This window comes from Oxyura jamaicensis, chromosome 17, assembly GCF_011077185.1.
Source record: "Oxyura jamaicensis isolate SHBP4307 breed ruddy duck chromosome 17, BPBGC_Ojam_1.0, whole genome shotgun sequence".
NCBI classification, from domain to species: domain Eukaryota; kingdom Metazoa; phylum Chordata; class Aves; order Anseriformes; family Anatidae; genus Oxyura; species Oxyura jamaicensis.
The window spans coordinates 3,447,101-3,468,021 of record NC_048909.1 but is presented as its reverse complement, the minus strand read 5'-3'; the positions used below and the strand labels follow the sequence as shown (position 1 = coordinate 3,468,021).

The following is a 20,921-nucleotide window of genomic DNA, read 5'->3' as shown; positions in this document are numbered from 1 at the left end:
GGGGTGGCTCGGCTCCAAGCCTCCCACGGTGACCCTGCTCAGTGGGAGAACCAGACAGGATCTCTGCTTCTCCTTGCCCATTACACATACCAGGCATGTTGCCTGCAACCTACCCACCCTGCTCTGGGAGACTGTGTTAGATATCTTTGGGGATGTTTCAGTGGGCTGTCTATGCTGGGATCCCAGTCCCAGCAGGGGTGAGTTTTGGGAGCTCTTCCCTAGGTCCCACACCCCTTGTTGCAGAGGGATCTGCACAAGTCCCTGGTGCAGGTGTGCACAATTGCACAGCCCTTGGTGTTAATATTACATTTGATATCTTAATGCCTTTTTTTGCTCAGCTTTGTTGATGAACATAATATTTAGTGAGATACAAAGTGGTCTTATTGGCATACTGTGTGGGACCTGCATCCCCTTCTCTAGACATCTGGCCATTGCCAGGAGTAATAAGAAAATCATATGAAAGGATAATGGACCAGATGGACTCAGGGTGTCATCCAGTTTGGTGACTCAGCTAAGGGCCAGTTTTGCAGAGACTGATTAATTTAGATCTGACCGTTTACACAATTTGTGTGCAATATTCAGAAATGGAAGGCCCTTGCCCTGGGTGCTGGGGGAGGCACCTGCTTAAATGACCATTATGCTCCTGGTGATTAAGAGATGCCATATGCAGAGCCGAGTAATGATCTTTCAGCATGGTGACAAATTCAGGAAGAGATTGCTAAGTGATAATTGAGCACAATTTGCTGTTTTAGCAAGTGTGGTGCACTTCCATTGCAATTTGCATGCCAGAGTTCTAAAGGTGAGCCATGAAACCTGATTTATGTTGCCAGAGTTGGCTGTGTTTGAGGGTACTATTGTGTAGTTTCTGTAATGTACTCAGAGATCCCAGGATATCCATTGCTATAGTAACATCCTGTCCATCATTCCCTGACCTGCAAAATCTCTTGTGAAAATCCCTGCTGGGTTTCTTGCTTGGATGCAACGTGCATTATCACCTTATATAGCTGAGAGAGACTTAGTGGGGTTTAATCCTTAAATAATTAACACCTCTCAAGTGGTTCTGCCTAGTGCCAGGAGTTCTCCCTCTTTTTCTATTTTCTGGGATATCTGGAAATACCTTTCTCTGCAAATCCCCTTCTCAGGATGTTACCTGCTTCTTTGCTCAAGGTGCTTTCACAGCTGAAAAGTCACTACAATCTTCCTTGCAAAGAATAGAGACATAGCTGTATCTCTCACTTTCCAAAGCTCACTTAATTATTGCTGTAACCCTGACTCCACTGCCTGCCTCTCTTCACATCCAGCTCCTTTAAAAGCAAACATAAAGCTCTCATACCTGTTGTCCCTCGTGGCCCTGGTTTCCCTGCACTGGCACTGATGGTGTAGTCAGTTTGACCAAGTGCACAAAGCCACAGATGCCATATCCCAGAGCTTCCCACCCAAACTGCACCCATGTGTGCATTTCACAAGTCTTGAAACTTCACATAAACCTTATAAAAACAGATCTTCAGGTGCTCTGATACAAAACCCCAGGCTCTACCTCCCATCTCCATGAAGTGGGCAGGACAACTTTGCAGGGAATGGGGGCAGCAAGTGCAGTTTTTCAGTCTCAGAAACCTCAGTGCTGTTTCTTCTGTAGTTGTGGATTTTAACATTTGGAGCAGGTATCAGAGGTGTTTTTCCGATCACTGGCACTATGGAAGGTCTGATCCCTTTTCAGATGTCCTCAGAAATCGGACTAATATTAAAAGACCTTTGACAGAGTGCTCTGTTCTCTGCAGTGTGTATAGTAACAGCAGCTTCCACATCCCCGCTTTCTCTTCCCAAATGTATTAAGCAGTAGCACTTCTGGGAGAAGTTACTCATCTCACAAACTATAATTACCTCTGGTGAGGTAAACTAAACATTTCAAACATGATATTAAAGACCAGACCTTCTCGTATCAGTGAACACAGCTCCTACGAAGTCAAAGGCAACACGCTGATTTATGCTGGATAAGGATTTGACCTCTGATGCCTTGTCACACCTTTGCAGCCACAAAAACCATGGAAGTTTACAGACAGTTCACTTGAATAGTGATAATCCCTATAAATTATCTACGGCATACACATGGTGATAAAGGGAAAAAGAAATGGAGAGAAAAACAAGGTAAAACAGAAAGAACAAACAGGATGAGTGCATGTAACTCATATCCTCCTTCCATTCATTACTCTTTATTTCCTCCTGTACTAAGACCAGAAACCATATTTGATAATGCCTACCTAGATCAGAGAGCCACTGACACAGATTTTTCAGCTACTTACTTGTCTAGAAAACAGTAAGTCACTCATTGCTAGTCCTCTATGGGTAATAGTTAATACCATTACTATAGTCATAAAAATGGTATTTCCAGGCTCTTCAAAGACTCTATATTTTTCTACTTTAATTATGTATTTCCCTTCTCCATCTCTCTGTTTCTGGTCTCACAAGAGCTCAAGGGAGTTATGGCACTTGGTCCCTCCAAGATCAAAGTCCTTAGGGAACGCTGGATAAAAACACACCTTTATGGGCTGAGATGGTCTGGATAAGAGACTCACCGACTGATTGTCATCATCTTCACACTTGATCCTGCACTCGCTGTTGAACTGGAAGCCGTTGGAGCACTGGTAGAGCCCGTGAAACTTGGATGGTGGAGGGTCACAGGTAACAGGCACGCAAGCACCTGGCAGCCATGTGCCGTCTTGTGTGCACTGGATCTTAAAGGCTCGCCTTTCCGTGCGGAAAAAGAACAAGACCATTTAGTGAGTGGCTGAGTCAGCCAAGAGCCTCTGAGCTCTGCTAGCAGGTTGCAGGGGATGGGTATGCTTGAGCTTTTAACACTTGGGGAAAAGGTTATGAATCTGCGTCATGAGGTCTCCGAGAAAAAATAACGATTATTTGCAAAGCTAACATTCAGCCATCCAGCCTAAACTCAACTCTTTTGGCCTTGGACATGTCTCCCCAAAATGCCACTTCCCAGGCTTGTGGGCTGTGGCTGGTTTGAAGTGGGTTTGTGCGGAGTCAGAAGTATATGACAGCACTAACCCTTTCCCACAGAGTTTCAAAGGGGACTCCCCAGGCTGCATATCAAAGGCTATTCCTAAGGTAAGGTCTGTTTTTTGAACACTGGCTACGATTTTCAAAGAAGCCTAAGGGAGTTAGGTGCCTATATCCCCTTGATATGCACAGCTATCTGCATGAAGGCAGCATTCAGAGGTATTCTCTGATATAAACAGCCCATCCCTTTCCTAAAATCTTTTTAACCCATGGTTTTCTGCATCATGCTGTCTGCATGGCATTACTATTGTACGTACTTCCTTGCTTTTCTGGAGGATCCAGGGACATGGTAACCCGGTTTGCATTTGTACTTGCAAAATGAGCCCACTTTGTGCTTATCTTCCCGGCAACGAGTCGTCTGGAGATCTGCATTAGGGACGATGGAGGGTGCTCGACACATCAGCTCGCACAGAGCTTCTGGAAAGGACCACAGCCCATCCTCCATGCAGGTCAAGTTGCTGTTGTTTCCTGAGAAGGACAGTGAGCAACATAACATTCAGCGGGACTGGTTGTCGTGGTGGTGGTGTTTTTTTTTCACAAGTGTTATTACACCCATAATATATCAACGACCACCTCAGTTGGCTTGACAAATTTAACTGTGTATGTCCTGTATATTTTCTTTCTAGATGATGGTGTTAAATCATTAAGGACTCTTTTTTTTTTCCTTTCTTTTTTTTTTTTTTTTCCCAGGAGACAATAGGCAGACAGTGTTTATTTCAGGAAATGCTATAGCATAGGTGAAACCTCGCTAGCTTTGCGTTTTGTGTGTGTGTGTTTTGTTTTAATTCTGTTCCTTATTTTGTTCTTCTCTGAAAGAAAGCTTGCTTCATACATCAACGTCCTCCTCTCTGAAGCCATGGAGATATCCATGTTAAGACACTGTTTGGTACCATTCCATTCTTCATACTGCTTCTGTGTTATATCCCTTCCCTGAATCTCTCCTTCTTACTTCAATTTTGAGCCTTTTGGAGCAGCATCTGTTAATATTAGAGTCACTACTCCAACACAATGAGGAGACGTTCTCAGCTGGGGACTCTCAGTCCGTGGGGACTACTGTGATAAATATGACTCATAACACTGATTAGAGACTCGGTTTCCTTAGGAAGCTTTCTTGACCAGCACCTCAAAGGTAAAAGGTACAATAGATCTATTTGCCTCTGCTATGACCTAGTTGACTTCAGAAGGGTAAGCTAAAAGTAGCCTACTCTCAGTGTATTTTGTATTCTTTGTTATTTTATACTGTATGTTAAAAAGGAATAAGCTCTTCCTAAGAAACAAAATACCGCTATGAGCCACTAACCCTTCAAAAATCCCTAATACTCTATTGAAATCCTTGAGCATTGCTGCAGGAACTCTTCTCAACCCACAAGGCATATTTTCAGCAGTCTGCCAACTTCACTGTTATCCAAAATAATACTGACAAACTGCTAGCCCTAGAGCAATTCCATCTTTTTGAGAGAGAAGGAAGAGAGCTGGGACATTGACGCTGGAATTCAAAGAAGAAAACAAAAGGCTCTGGAGGGCTCAGGAAGGTATGTAGAGAAGCCCTCTTGCCCTATCCACAAAGATAAGAGAAGCTTCATTAAATCAGTCCTGGCTTTCTCCCTCCCCTCCCCAGTTGCAGATGATTGCAGAGGTATTTTGTGCAGAAGGGAGCTCTTTTTCTAGAGCACCAGCATGCTCCTCTACTCTGACTCATGCAGCAGCTCTGCAGACCAGCCATGGTGATATCATACTGCCACTGCAATGTGATAAGCTGTGACATTACCAACAGTGGCTGTCATGACGTCAGTGATTGAATTAGGCATGAGTCATCCAAACACCATTTTCCAGAAGTTTAGTGGCAATATCTGTTAGTCATCACCGATGGCATACACCAAATGGTGCCTTTAGCTTTCAACTCACAGAGTGTCTGGACAAAAGTGAAGTGATGCTAAACAAATGAGCTGCACCCCCTGACTTTGGGCTAGTTCTTAGCTTTCCAGCTACCCCTGCCAGCATCACCAGCTGAAGCTCTTGGTGGTCATGGCTTGTTTTACCCTCTGATGCTCTGCATGAAAATTGCCATTCATCTGCTTAGGGCAATTTTACATTCCTCCAAGTTGATTAGCATCAGTTAATCTAGTGGAAGGTGTCCCTGTCCATGGCAGGGAGGGTGGAATTACATGATCTTTAAGGTCCCTTCCAAACCAAACCATTCTATGATTCTATGATAATTATTTTCACTCCCCTCTCAAAAATAAATAAATAAATAAATAAATGAATGAATAAATAATCCAGCTATTTCCAATGAAAAACAGCCTCCCTGTTGAAGATGACCCTCTGAGTGTATAAACAGAAAAAGGGAATTCTTTGATAAAAATCTCCCCTTTGAACAGCCTTAGCTTTCACTGTGGGTTGGCTACTTGTGGTTACCCTCCCAAGTCTGAATTAAAAGAATTGAGCAATTTGGTTATATATGAAGAAATCAACATATCCTTTCACTGAAATGTGGAATACTTCACATGCCTCTTCTGAGATTTGCTGTGAATTCTAGCAGGAGGGGTGATTCCACATATAGAAAATGAGTTTATACAGCAATTGTACCTGAGTCAACAACAACTGTTAAGATTACTCCAGTGTGAGGTGACAGATTAATTTGGTTCTAATGTTCCTTCAAGTTAACTATGATATCTTTTTGTGCTTCCTGAGGACCAGGTTAAAAAGGGTAATGTGACAATAAGCAAAAGAGTGGATGGTGCTGAGAAGATGATGGGGATGCTGCCAGAAAAGTAGCAGGGAAGAAGATGGAGGAGAGAAGGAAAGAATGCGGCAGAGTATGTTATTTTCAAGAAATAAAACTTGTAGAGACTCCTAAACAGGAAGAGTAGAGAAAGGTCAGAGGGAGAGCAAGACAAGTGTGGAAAGGGGGAGAGGTGATGGGTGGATTAGGAAAAGCAATGATGGGAGGCTGTGCGACTGAGACTGGGACTGTCCAGTCTTCTCCCACCTTCCCAAGTACATGGAGGAGGCATAGAAGGGAGACAGGCACAGAAAACAGAGAAGGCATAAGAAAAGATGAGAGAGTTCAATACGATTTATCCCCATGACTTTTCCATGTTTTGGTTGTATGGAAGTAATATTCAGTATCGTTCCTGCCTAGGCAGCTGTGATCAAGCAAAGGTCAAAGGAAGGTAATAAGAGAGTTGCAAAGGAACTTAGCTTCTAATATAAATAAACCTTCCCTAGACTCTCATAATTCTTCATAGTTAAAATATCATGAATAATTCTAAAACAACAGCAATAGTAACATGTATTACTCGCAGCAGTCTGTTAGCTGTGCAGCTATCCCCAGCTCGCTGCACAGACACCTCCCGATACCTTTCAGAAGAGCAGGAGGTCGGCAAGTGAAGGAGCATTTCTTGCCAAAGGTGGTCCCCTCGCTGCAGTTGAAGGTGGCTGGGTAGACATGGTACTGGTCTGGGACGCCACAGTCCACTGGCTCGCAGGTGACCTGCTTGTTCCACTTCCCATCTGTGCAGGTCATGGTGACGCTGGACTCCGTCTGGAATTAGACACAAGACTACAGCCACCATAGCCAGCAAAGGAGAGATCAAAACTGCTTAAAGCCTAGTAACAACCATTATTTTGTGTCTCACAGGTCAAGCAAAATGAAACCCAGTGACCACCATTTGGGCAGCAGCTACTAAACACGTTGAGGCTACACAAGAAAGAGTGTCAGAGAACCAGTATGTATTTCTGCCACCAGTGGGGTGAAGGATCAGAGTGCTTCAATGTTAAAAGCACTACAAATAATCTGAACTTTTGTCTGCATCGCCTCCTGGGACGAGCCACAGAGCCTACTGCTCTGCCCCGTGGCCGGAGAGGCACATGCGAGCCTGAGCCATTTGAAGCTGACAGCTATCCCCGACCCTCGCCGCTTTCGGCATGACACGGTCACCCTGAACAGACCCCATGTATTTCTGAGTCGTTGAATTCACTCTGGGGTTTGAAGTGAAAGCCAACCTGGTGTGAACCCAGCCAGGACTCATGTCTGAGGCTCTCCCCAGAGGTGTCAGCGGCCCCTGGGAGGAGGCCTGGGCCTTGGCCTCGTCAGTGCCAAGGGAGCGGCCTGGGCGGTGGAGCCTTGTGCTGCTGCTTCAGCTGCTAGCACCAGAGTGCCTCGGGCCTGCGAATGGAACCAGGGCCCTGCTGTGCTGGCACCAGGGACACACACATTTGAGAGACAGACCTTTTCCTGGAGGATTTTTCAATGGACAGACTCAAAAGCATCCTGCTCATATGTTCACTTGGCATTTGGTCCAGAAACGATGAGAGGTCAAATACAGAATTAGCACCTGTGCTCTGACTTCCCTAATGCCATGTACTGGCATAGCTACACAGAAGCTACACTTCTCTGGGTTTGACGAATAATCCAAACAGTGCAGCAGATTGAAATCTTGAAGTGCTAGGTAGAGAGAAAGAGAGTCAGAAGTGGGGTAGGAGGGTGGGGGCAAAGGATCCACCTGTCCGAGGCTAAGACAAAGAATTTCCTGGGTGACTGAAGGACAAACAGATGCTGGCAAAGAGAACAGAATAAACAACACATCCGCTTTCTAATTAAAAAGGGAAAATGATTACAGATTGGAGGTGAAGAATCTGAACGCAGGACTCTTCCCCCCATACCAGAATAAAAAGGACAGCAGAAAGAGAAATGTGAGAAACCCAAACACAAGATATTGTGGAAGGGGAAGATACCGGCAAGGAATCTGACCAAGTCATACAGCAGCACTCTTCTGCCCCCAGGGAATATTTTATTCAGGGCTGGTACGCTCACAGGAGATTTGCACCGCCAACCATTGATCTAGCTTTATAAAAGGAAGGGGAATTTTTCTAGCACACATCAAAGGGACCTGGATTCCCTTTTTGCAAAAACACCCTAATGGTTTCAACAGAAGTTCAGACCTGTCTCCTTTTGATATATGGTTGCATTCAGAATGGAAAAAGCAGTCCCAGAGCTGAGAAACTGGACACTTCCCAAGTGGGCACAAAACCCCTTTTCTAGACCATGCAGTTTATTTAAACAGGGAGCACTGCTGATGGAAAAAGTGTCTTTTCTACAAATTTAGAGTAGCACACTCGGGGATTCACGGAGCACACAGGTGAAGTGACACTCAGCTTTCTCATTCCCAGTCATTTTGCTCCACACTGGCTACTAATTCTTTGTTGTTTATCAGATCATTTGCACCATTAAAAATTTTCTGTAGATAGATGATGGCTTGAAGATGCCTGTGCTTTCAGAAGTCACTGTGTAATTCTGATGGCCACAGAAGAAAGCGTGAGAGCATATTTCCATGTCTTCATAATTCATACACATAGCAGCATCACTACCACATTTGCACTCCAGGCTGGGCTGCTCCAGGATACCGCAAAGCCTCCATTTCCCTTAGCAGATGCTATCATCAACCAGAGCTCCAGCACTGTGGCTGCTGGGCACCTCAACAGCAGGAGGTTAAAACAAAACCAAGCTATCGATGACAGGGGCTACGCAAACATTAAGGAAAAGACATGGGTCTTGCACTGTATCCTGCTGCATGCTGGCTCCACTGTGGGCACAGGAGCTTCAACTCCAAGAATTCACTTATTAGTCTTGGTGGGATCTAGTTTAGGAATAAATGATTATTCCTTCCAGCTGATACCAGTTGCTGAAGCACAGCATGGTGCAGGAGGGAGTTTCTCTAATGACAGGGTTACACATCAGATGCTGCTCTACAGAAAACCAAATAAACAGCTCAAGTTCAGAATCCAGAATATAATTCAAAAAACGAAACAGAAGCAGTATCTGTGCATGACAGCCACACTTTACAGAAAATGGGCAAGAATGCTTAGCCCAAGCTAACACTTGGGAGGGCATGGTCTTTGTTAGCTGACAGCCTGCTGGAAATGCAGCGTGCCTGGGGCCACCCTCCTTGGAAGGGATCCCTTGTTACAGCTATACCATGCTGCACTTTATTTCTGCCGCTGTTCTAGACCATGATGTGACAAAGAAATTACTCTCCTCCACCCTGTTTTCAACTTTTTTTTTTTTTCCTCTCCATGGTACTTTCCCAACAAAACCACTAACCAGACTGGAAGAGTCACCTTCTTCCAGACCCATATGGCTTTTCCTCTTCCTGGCACACCGGCAGGGCCATTCCCCTACAGAGACGCAGAGCCCATGTGGGTAAGACCCTGGCTTCTCAGCTTTTTCCGGTAATTTGCTCCACGCTTGTATGATGGAAGCTGAGGTTTTCAAGGTCAAACATTGTGGAACACGTCTATCACTCAGCAGCACAACTTCAAGGAACAGGAGCGCATGCATTTCTGCAGTGGAACATAACAGAGCCGGCTTCCCCACAATGCAGAGGACTAACGCCTTCTGTGCAGAGGACAACAGAAATTGTTGCAGATCACACCACCTTACAGCTTCTTCTTCTTGCAGCGTCCCACCTGAGGGTGGGCTCATTGCAGTGTCCGGGTTCAGGACCCCAGGCTGCTGTGCAGGACTCCAGCTCACCTCAGCACTTTTCCAGACCGCGGGGTATTAACTCAGCCTGAGCAGTGCTGCCTTCGGATCCAGCATCGGGTCTTTGTGGCAGCATCTGCGCCTGCCTTTGCAGATCTCCTATCCAAAGCCTGAGTGGGCACGTGCCTGTTTCGCCTGTCTGATCTGACAAGGTCACCCAGCTCACAGCAGTCCACACGAAGCACTTGGTTTTCTCATCTGGTTTATTAGCTGTCACTTCGGGCACTTTGTGCTGCTTTGACTGGCATCACAGTAACCGCTTCCCTTCATGTCCTGCCTTCCAAAAGAGGCTTACGCAAGGAGGGAGGGCGGACGAGAAGGAGGAAAAAAAAAAAAAAAGATAAAGTGAGCAATACAGTGAAGAGGATGCAAACTTTAACAAATCTGGTGTCAGAAAGATTTGTTTCTTGGGACTTTTAACAGCTTGGGAGAATTCATGTCTCCTTCCTGCTGCCCAAGATCCCAGTCGGCTCCTTCTTCAAGCGATGCTTCACGTGTGAAGTTTCCTCTCCTTAAAAATGAACAGCTGTGCCCTCCCCTCTAAGTATTCTTCCACTTCTGCCCACTACTGTGCCTCTAATTGAACCCACATGAGCCGTGCTTTCTTTTCCTGGCATGATTGATGATGCCTTTGCACAACATTAGGGAGCTGCTGGGTTTTAAATAACACCTCTTGACCAGAGCAGCAGTGGTGGTAGCTTCAAGGAGAGATGACAACAAGTAACTGAATGAGCAGGGCTTTCAGTGAAGGACAAGGGGGAGGAAGGCAATGAAAGACAAAGGGGGAACGGGGGAGAAAAGAAGAAAGAGCAATGGAGTTGTCAGGGGGGTGGGAGGACACTGGGGGAAAATGAAAACATCCCAAGATCTTCTTTGTGAAAAAAAGATACATGATGGCTTTGGCCCCATCAATATGCAAGCCCATTTTTTTTGTTGCTTAAGTCCCTAAATGACGATGAGAAAGCCCAAGAGAGAGTAAACAGCTCAAACAGCTCTGCTTTTTTTTTTTTTTTTTTTTTTTTTTTTTTAAAAAAAAAAGCAAACAGCTTCTCCTGCACATGGTGCTGATGTTTTTAGGGTTTGGTGATTTTATGGAGTTTAACAAGATTGGGAACAGGAACTTCTCAGCAAGCAAAGATGAATGAAGTTTTTGACCTAAGACTTATTAAAATGGTGGCTTCAAGAAGAGACAGAGGCCAAAAAGTGCAGGAACTGTCAAGATGATTTTCAAAAAACCCTTAGATGTAAAAGACTGATTTGAAATGTGACTTGTGCCCCTACATCTCTGAGGTGCTTTTGAAAAGTTTGCTTTTAATTCTCTGTTCATCTTTTTTCTCTGCCTTCCAGTGAAATACAGAAGACAAATGTGGTTCAGATGCTAAACCAGCGCATATTCACTGGTGTGTAAGACATCCCCACCAACATGTAGTGGTCATGGGCCACTGATGTTCAGCCTGCTCTTTGAGACCTTGCTCCTCTCCTCAGTCCCCTTCCTACCCAAGAGTGTGAAACATCAGCATGTGCAAAGCCACCTTCCTTCATCCTCCTCGTGCAGCCCTCTGGACTGAAAGTTAAGTGAGAAAAAAGTAGCTCTAGTCCCTCAATCAAAACAAATCTAGTCAATCAAAACAAATATCCAACAGAACGACAACAGTGAAACAACCAACAGCTTTGTGCAAAGCTCCTCAATCACAGAATGAAGTCCCTCCGACCACAGATAACAATCTACATGTCCTAGCTCATCTCCAAACACTTCTGTTCAGAAGACCTGAAGCTGGGAAGCACTTGTGGAAGAAGCACTATGTAATTCAGTACAATGCAATACAAGGGATCCAAACCATGGATTCCACACTTGCTCGGATAATTCATTTCCTTCATGCATGTTCCACTGGTTCTGGATAAAAGCACCTGGCACAAAGAAATTAAACAGGATCATATTGAAAGAAACTGTCCTTTCCTATTCAACAGATCTCTAAAGCACATGCATAAACTCCTAAGGCACGTGTTTGAAGTGCTGTGCTGGCCATGGATATTTTTAAGATGCTTCGCTCCTTCCCTGCACAGCACAGAGCAAACAAATCCATAGGCCTCACAGTTTTTATTGGGAGAAAAAAAGTTGACAAAAAGTGCAATAGTAGATCAGTATGAGAGGAAGCATGCTGTAATAGGCAGTGAATCACATTAGCTGGGGGTGCTAAAATCCTCCACTCCTGTCATATGAATCTGATCAAGGCTCTGAAACCCAACTTCTCTGAGAAAAACCAAATACAGTTGGCTGAGCTTCCCCCAAAGGTACTTTTTGCATTTAAATAACAGAGCACTGGTGAAACATATTTAGGCTGTTTTATTTGGGTTTGGATTCCTGTGTGCTCAATGTACAGCTCCCTTCCAACTATTTCCTGGTTCAGCCATTCAGGCTCGTTTGAGAACTTGTTTTCTGTTCTGTAAAAATGCTCAGCTGGAGCTGGGGTTCTGGTGCTGATGCCAATTAGGATGGAAGAGGCCCAGCTCGCGGGGTCCTGTATTTGTTTTGTAATTGAGTTGAAAGGGCTGACTCATTCCCCTCCTCTCTGTCTCCCCCCTCTGCGAGCTCATGAAGAACACAATATTTCACAAATACAGACAGGCTGCTGAGAGTGCCTGCCTGCCCCCAGCCCCAGATGTGCGCACTGCCCCGAAAACAGGCAGAAAGGTGCCGGTGGAAGCCACCACCACCCTGTCACGGCACGAGCCAGCACTGCTAGAGCAGAAAGCACAAACTGGGGTGCCTTCAGCACACCCCCATATCCCATGCACCTCGCTCCAAGCATCCTGCTGAGGCTGGGCTATGCTACGTGTGCACTCTTTGTCCACCTCTCCGAGGGCAAAGGACACACATTTTCTCAATGTTTAAGGAAATTGGTAGTTCTCCTGCATGTCCCACTCTCTGCAACAGGACAGGCTGCATTTGTGGGACTAGATTATTATTGCATAGGGTAGGTAAGACAGGTAACACAACCCAAGGTGGGTTTTTGATGCTTTGGTTGGAAGAAAAAAGGTTTAGACTCTTCTCCCATCTGGGGATATCATGCATTTCTGCAGTGTCAGAGTATGGCTGGAAGCAGATGGACTGCAATGCTGCAAAGCAGTTAAGATATCATTAGCCCCAACACCAGGGATAAACACGAGGAACTTTGCCCAGAAACTGGTTGTGTAAAAAACAAACACCCCACCTCGAAAAAAACAACCCATGAAACCCTGTTTGGCTGGGTAGGGCCAGTGAGATCGGAGGCGGCCTAAACATACATTTGAACATTTTGGATTGAAAATCTCTAGGTTTGGGCAACACGCAAGATTTGCTGACTGTCAGTACCTCTTTGCATAGTCAGACGGCTCCTATTCTGAAAAGAAATATTTGGATAAGGTCCTGTCCTAAGGCTGAGCTGAGATTTTGGGCTTTAGGCTGGGTTATTTCTCCACACCCTCATTTGTTCATCACTCTTTTGTGGGTCATACAAAACCAGCAGGACAAACCTGGCTCTTGCTGAGATCATCATCCCGCTGGACTTGCAAAATGTAGCCTGTCTTGCAGCTCACGTTGCACTGGGCACCATCATACCACCCGCCACTGGTGCAGTTCAGCAGCGCGTTCTCGATCTCCAGCTTTTGGCAGTCAGTGGCTTCACAGGAGTAGTGGACACAGCTGGATGGGAGACAAGAAGTGGCATTTGAATTCAGTTCCTGTAATTCATTGAGAAAGAGTGGCTGGTCTGACTGACAAAGCCGTCACTTGCCAGGCAGCAGGTAAATGGATTGCACACCGACTGTGGGTCAGCGAAGCGCTCGTCACCAACGAGCACACCCTTTAGCTATGTCTTCGGAAGAACTGGGACAGTGGTAACGGTGATGACAATGAAAGCAAATTACGGGTCTTGTGGCAAAAGGGAAGAGCCTGCCAAGTCTACAGAATTACTTTCTGTTCTGCAATATTCACAGAGAAGAAACAACACGAACAACAGCACTGTGGCCCTCCTACTCCTGTACCAACATGCATCTGTCCATCCCACGAGAGCAATCTCCCTCCAAGAGCAGTCCTTATGCCCCATCCAATTTAAAATCTCTGCTGAATTCAGGAGTGCCTGATATTGCTAGTGATAAGTGTGTGTGCATGTGTGTACGTGTGAGGAAGGGTTTCTCTTATCTTTGAGAAACTCGATAGCAATCAACACATTCATTTTATTCCACTTCACGAGGAACACCAAACATCAGTTGTGTAGCTGTGTTGATAAGCTCTTATCAAGCTCAGCAGCATGCTGTCATTTCAGATCTCTCCGGCTGCTGTCCTATCATCCATAAAATGTTTCCCTGGATGGAAACTCGTTGCTCTCCCTACAGTGAATTATTCTAACGTTTAGCATAACTTGTAAAAAGAGGTTTTGTTTTTGTTTTTGTAGACGCAGAGATGTCTAGTAAACACAAAATCTTTCACCGCTTCTGATGACCTGAGTCAAACATTATAGCACATGGTCAAACGTGAGTGTGGGGACAGTCCCTCAGCTAAAAGTCAACAAAAACGCTGAGAGTCTTAAAGCATGTACAGAGATGTTTTGCTGGATTAGAGACAAAGTTTCTGGGGCTAAAGATTTCTACAAAGCAATATGCCTCTGCTAAAAGGAAAACTAAATTTAAATTAAACACAGTTAAATTCTGAGGAGGGACAACCCATCTATGTGGATAGGGAATAACCCGAAACACCAAAAGTTATAGAAGGAAGAGAAAGCAATGCATCAATACACATATTTTGAAATGGATTTTAAGTAAAATATTCCCATCTCCTAGAAAAAAAAAAAAAGGTTAAAGCCACCAAAAACCCATCCACCTTAACTAAGCACAGGACTTAGCACGTACCTGATGTTTTGCTGTGTTCAAAGCACTGTGCAGACATTATCTAATTAATTTTCATGACACCCTTGTGAGACACCTGGGCTGGTGTTGTTATCCCCATGTTACTGATGGAGAAGCACATCTGCACATGTCTCTGCTTGGCTGTATATCAGATTAAACGACAGTATTATGTCCTTCTACAACTCATTTCTCTGTCCTAGACTAGCACTATAAGGGAAATGCCCACTGCTTTTAATTTAAGGTTGCTTGTTCAGTGACGGCCCTTCCCCAGAGCTTGATGGGCTATAAATAAATTCCACAAACAGATCCTTATTTTCTCAGCTTGCACAAAATATTGCTGCTGATAGGACCAAGGAAGAAGAATTCTGCCTCTACATTGGCCAACTCAATGTCATCGTATACAAGTAGCACGCTGTCTACCAGCAGTACAACTGAAAAGTGATTCTCATCACAGAGCATGCTGATCCTGCCTACAGTGGGATGCCCCTTACCAAGGGTTTCATGCATGTTTTCCAGTCCCTGCAACTCACAGCCTGACCTACACATTTAAACTGCCATCAGTTTCACTTTTCACTGATCAATAGGCTTGTGGACAAGACAGGGGAAGAATAAACGGAGGGCGCATCCTAGTGCCCAGTTGATCTTCTCTTGCAGAGAGATATAGAGGGAGAGCATAAACAATGAATGATGCCACGTTGAATCCTCGCTACATATCCCAATTCCATCTGCACATCACGGCTCAGCACTATTTCGTTCCCCTCCGTTTTTCAGACAGTGAAGCTGCCATATGAGTTCCTTCCATGCCAGCACTCCAGAGACAAGGAAGCTGACTCACTGAAGAAAAAAAAAAAGAACATCATTGCCAAGCCATTCTCAGAAGCACATATTGTGAACCTTGACTGCCATTGCAAAACATGAAAAATCTGAAAACCTTTTTTTTTTTTTTTTTTTTTTTTTTGTGCAAAACTTGGAAAAATTAAATAATGGAAGATCTATTTCATTTAATATCTTACACGAACCAGTGATCAACACATCGAAGTAGCACTGAGTTCAGCCTTGAATGGCTTCAGAGGGAAGGATGAGCCTAAGAAAACCTGTGCAATTTGTACAAAGAGAAATCTGGAGCAACATCATGGCAATAAACGCTCTGCCTTTCATTTCCATCAACGTAAAGGAGGGAAAGAATCCGGTTTCTGGAGTTCAGATCAGGACACAAGATGAACAAGCCTGGGCTTAAAAGTCCTACACAACTGAAACGCCACAGACAAAGGCATTAAGAAACACTTATTGTGATGTTCTTCTTTCTGTTTACAAGTCCCCTTGTGGTCTTCTTAAATGGCCAGGGAACATTTTTAGCCACCCCCTCCAGGCTCCAGATTATGCCTCGGTTAGCAGATCATCTGGGCAGCTCTCTCTGTCTGTAACTCTATATGAATGACTTCAGTGACAAACAATACAACCATTCACTTTTTGTAAAAAAACAACCACTGCCACCAAATGTTTCCAATTTAAATATTTCTGGTTCTCTAGCTACTGGTTCCAATTTGGTATCAGCTACTGTCAGCCATAAATCCCAATGAATTTTGAAGTCATGATCCTGAATTGAGTTCTGCAAATGCAGAATTAAGGAGAAATGAATATCTCCAAGTAGGAAATTTAGACAAAGAACCCATCACATCCATATTACAGAACTGTGGGTTACAGAAGCTCTTGCATGGGTACTGCCATTTAACAGTGGTTAATCATCACATGTTCCAGAAAGTATGCATTCCTTGGGACAGAAACAATATGGAGTATCTGAGAATGAAATCACTTCTATAACTTATGTTGCTTCCTGGCATGGGACAGCATATCCCATTTTTCTTGCAATCAAAATTGTGTGACTTCATCAAAACTGCCTACTTGAAGTCCTCCTGACTCCCCAAACGCACCTGGGAATTACTTGCAAGATTATGAGCTGGTCTGGACAAAAGCTAGGCAAGTGCATGTATCATTAATTGGTATAGATAAGAATCAAGTGTTGGTGCCTGGGATATTCTCTGACATTGCTTATTTTACTAGATCCACCTCATGATTGACCTGTTCCTCTTCTTGCTCTAGTAACGTATGATTCCCTAAACCAACATTTTTGCACCAAGCTGAGTGCAAGAAACAGAGAATTTCTTGCACACTTTCCACTGCCTGCACTGCGTTAAAAACATAGATCAAGGCAGACCAATGATGTAAAAAGCCCTGAGCAGAGTTAGTTTCACATGTAGGCTGAAGTTCTGAGCCAGTTCTTACTTTATTCAAATCCATTCTGCCCATCCCTAATCTAAATGAGCTCAGTCATTAGCCTCTAAATCTTTATTTCTCTGTGCCAATATTGGCCCCAGTTCAGCAAGGCACTTAAATATGTGCTTAACTTCAAAAGCACGGTTAAGTCCCACTGATAGATTTGACTACAGGGGGATGTAAGCAAATAGCTAAGGGCTTTGCTAAATTGGGGTCTTGGTGACACAATCCTAGAAACATTTGTATTTTAACATGTTTATAGAAAATTGTAACAATTAAGTGGAACTCTTCCTTCCTCACATAAAAACAAACCAGCACTTCCTCCTTCGAAAAGCTTACAGCAGCCAAACATTTTTTTTCTTAACCTTGGGGTCAAGCACTTTTCCAAGAACTCATCTTAACACAGTGCCCTAATTATTTGTTTCCTTAGCGACCGCCCTGACACATATATATGCATAGGTGAGCATAAAAGCATAAAGCATACACTTGTGGATGAGATGCCTCCAACCATTGCCTAGTTTATATCAGAAAAACTTCCTTTTCCTCAGTTCAGGCCAGCCAGGGTTGCAGATCTGAAGCATCCTTAAGTTTTATTCTACGTTACCGTACAAACAACGCATGCACGTGTGGCCTTCTGATGGTGTTTCTAACAGATGTATCCTTACAGTGGGCTTATTCTCTCTGTCTGTAGGGAGGTCTGTAAAGACAAGAGTAGGTTCTCTCTAATCCACACACGGACGTACCATTCGGAAAAGCAAAGGCTGCTAGTCATGTTACTTCTTGTAGCTTCAGAAATAAAAAAGGTATGAACTGCAAACTTGGCAATGAACTTGTCTTCTTTGGATTTCAGATTAAATAAATTGGTCTCCTTGTACTAACATAAAAACTCAAGAGAAATCTACACAGATCCTTGGGGCAAGGTGGGGACTGGTGAAACCGTGCTGACCATGCCACTGGAAGAAGGATCAGGCCCTTTCCCTTGGCATGCTTGCCTTCAAATCTGGTTCACGAGGGTAACCAACAGAATCACAGAATCACAGAATCACAGAATTTCTAGGTTGGAAGAGACCTCAAGATCATCGAGTCCAACCTCTGACCTAACACTAACAGTCCCCACTAAACCATATCCCTAAGCTCTACATCTAAACGTCTTTTCAAGACCTCCAGGGATGGTGACTCCACCACCTCCCTGGGTAGCCCGTTCCAATGTCTAACAACCCTTTCGGTAAAGAAGTTCTTCCTAACATCTAACCTAAAACTCCCCTGGCGCAACTTAAGCCCATTCCCCCTCGTCCTGTCACCAGGCACATGGGAGAACAGACCAACCCCCACATCGCTACAGCCTCCTTTGAGGTACCTGTAGAGAGTGATAAGGTCACCCCTGAGCCTCCTTTTCTCCAGGCTGAACAAGCCCAGCTCCCTCAGCCGCTCCTCGTAAGACTTGTTCTCCAGGCCCCTCTCCAGCTTCGTAAGAGTGGCCTCACCACCATTATGGTCCCCTCAGCGACCTCAATGCAGTTACTATTGAATCCAACCCCAAGAGCGATCCCAACAAAACCTAAATCCAAACCGAGAGGGTCAGGAGTGCACGCAACCCCTGAGATCTACAGAAAACACCTCGTCCAACCCTAGGTGAGCTGTGGGGAAGGAGAGGCAGGAGCAGTGCTCCTGGGGGCACTAGCTCTGCCCTTGGCCCTGGGGGCTCGCAGTGCATCCCACTGCACGAGCCGTCCCGCCCGTAGGCCCTACGGAGCCGACAAGGCCTCAGAGCCCCACGCGCGCTCACAGTGTGGAGGCAGGGCCGGGTGCCTGCGCGCTGCCCGCCCCACCGGTCCCCCTTCCAGAGAGCGTGGCGGCAAACAAAGAAATGGCATCGCGTTCCACTTTAATAAAAGCCAAATGATGCTGTTTGCCAATTACCAAAATGGGGCGAAGGTTAAAAACCCATTGAATTATAACACATGTCACGGACCAAAGCTTCTATGATTAACAGTTCTGTGAGAAATTCATTAATTTCACCAGAAGCAAGCTGACAGAGATTGTGCTTAATGACAGAACGCAGGGCAGGGGAAAGGCAGCCAAATCGGTAAAGAGAAAGCTGCATTAAATAACAAAAAAAAGAGATGAGGAGACACGTTTTTTCAGTATAAAAAGGAAAAAAAATAACCCGACTTATAAAGGGTGGTTGCATTTGCTGCACTGCTGAAGATTTATCTTCATCATTTCTTGTTGGAGAAGCTGACAGCAGGAGACAAGAAGACAAAGAGAAGAGGCTGGAGTGGGCTCCTTCTCCCTGGGGCTTGTTTGGGGTGGCAAAGGGCGAAAGCTCGGAGGCTGAGGCAAGGGCTGGCGATGGCGTGGGGCTGGGGCTGGTGCAGTGCTGGTCCCCCGCAGCTGTGAAACCCCCAGACAGACCCACTTATGCTGTGCTATAGAGAGGCGAAGCCAAAACCTCTCCTGCAGAAGCCTTTTCTCAGCCATAACAGTGGGTTTGTGCCGAGATTTAACAGAACAAAGAAAATGAAAAGCTTCTCACTGCCACTAACTAGAAAGCACAAGGAGCTGCACAACGTGGGGTGTGCATGCTGGAGAGATGCAGGCAGCTCCTAGGGAAAGGAGGCTTACCTTCAATACAGACATGGAGCTAAAGGAGGATTAGAAAGCCAGAAACTCACGAAGTCAACAATTCTGGCAGCTGAACCAGGGTGTCTGCCTGGGTTTTCATGCCTGATGCCTATGGTTTCCAGGAGAGTGGCAATCGGCACCGGGGGGTATGGAGGAGGGGTCAAGTCCTGTGAAATGCCACCTAGGAGCAGCAGCCCTTGACAAGGACTGTCTTGCCAAGGATGGGGCACCCCAAGCTCATGTTTCCTACATGGTGAAAAAGTCAAAATCCTGATTTCTGAGGAACAACTGTCAAAGGCACCCCAGTGCACCAGGTTTTCATAGTGCTTGAATAACCATGGGGTGGGAAATTGTACCTCTGCTTCTGCACACCTAGTTTCACTATCTACTCCATAAGCTAAATAGAAAATAATAAAAGCGTAGAAATTTGAGCCGTATAAGTGTGAAAGTAGTGCAAGAGAAGAACTAACTGGGCCACTATATCTGGTCTAAGGACGCAATGTGAAAATAAATTGTGTCATTTTTATAGCACATCTCCAGCAGTTAGGTAAACTTTTGCTGAAACAAAAAGAACTTGTCATCAGCTGCAGCAGAAAAAAACAACTGGAAAAATACAACTGGAAAGTACAGAGTATTTTTTTAAACTCTTTATAAATGTCTTCAGAAGGATGGAATGGATTTTCAAAAGAGCGAGCGATGACTGAGGACAACTACCTATAAAGTTGAATGGGATTTTCACATTCAAGCTCCTTTTTCTCTTTTAAAACATTAACTGTAATATATATTTTAAGAAAGAAGAATGAGTACATGTTTTATTTTCAGTTATTAAGTTGTCCCTAACTCATGGAAGTGATCCATTCACCCTCAAAATAAAAACTGTGCTAACATTTAAGGACCTACATATTTCTTTTCCCTCACATATTTAAAATCTGCACCCTTGCCTAGAAGTGCCTGTATCTGGCTGTAAATCCTCTCCAACGAAAATAATTCTCCTTGAAGAGAGAGAAATAATATCTCTTACAGAGAGAAGCCAAAAAGCAGGCAAAAATATCCATGTTTACCTAAGGAAAATGAAAGCGGTCAAGTTGATGCTTTTACATAGGAAGGAAAGTTCCTTTAAAAATTAAATGAATAAAAAGAAATCATATTAAACAAACACAACCAGCATGAAAAAGGGAGTAGGGAAGGACAGGCAGTGTGGGACTGGTGCTCAGAGCAGGCCTGATGGGCAGAACACAACTGTGGGAGGCAGAAGGAGAGGATCCAGCTGGACCTGGCTGGGGACAGTGGGGAGTCCTGATGTCCCCAGGGAGCAGGAAGTCCATACCCAGCTTCTGACCTGGTAAGGGTAAAAGCAAAAAATCCCTCTCTCTGTGTTCTACCTGGATAAAATTATGAAGGAAAAAGAAGGCAGGTGACAGCAAAGGGACTTGGCATCCGCCTGTTTCCTGGTTGCACAGCTTAACACACAACATTCTCTGCATCTTGCATACCCTTAGAGCTGCTTATATAGAAGACAGCA

At 44.7% G+C, this 20,921-nt stretch overlaps 1 protein-coding gene across 3 annotated transcripts in view; it reads right to left on the bottom strand.

The window, feature by feature from the left end:
* PAPPA (pappalysin 1) overlaps positions 1 to 20,921 on the bottom strand; it is a 363,136-nt gene that overhangs the window by 31,901 nt on the left and 310,314 nt on the right. For all 3 annotated transcript variants that reach the window (XM_035342002.1, XM_035342003.1, XM_035342001.1), the window contains 4 exons: positions 13,130 to 13,298; positions 6,433 to 6,616; positions 3,330 to 3,540; positions 2,574 to 2,745 (listed from right to left, as the gene is read on the bottom strand). In XM_035342002.1, coding sequence (XP_035197893.1) covers positions 2,574 to 2,745; positions 3,330 to 3,540; positions 6,433 to 6,616; positions 13,130 to 13,298 — 736 coding nt within the window. The remainder of the gene's footprint in view (positions 1 to 2,573; positions 2,746 to 3,329; positions 3,541 to 6,432; positions 6,617 to 13,129; positions 13,299 to 20,921) is intronic.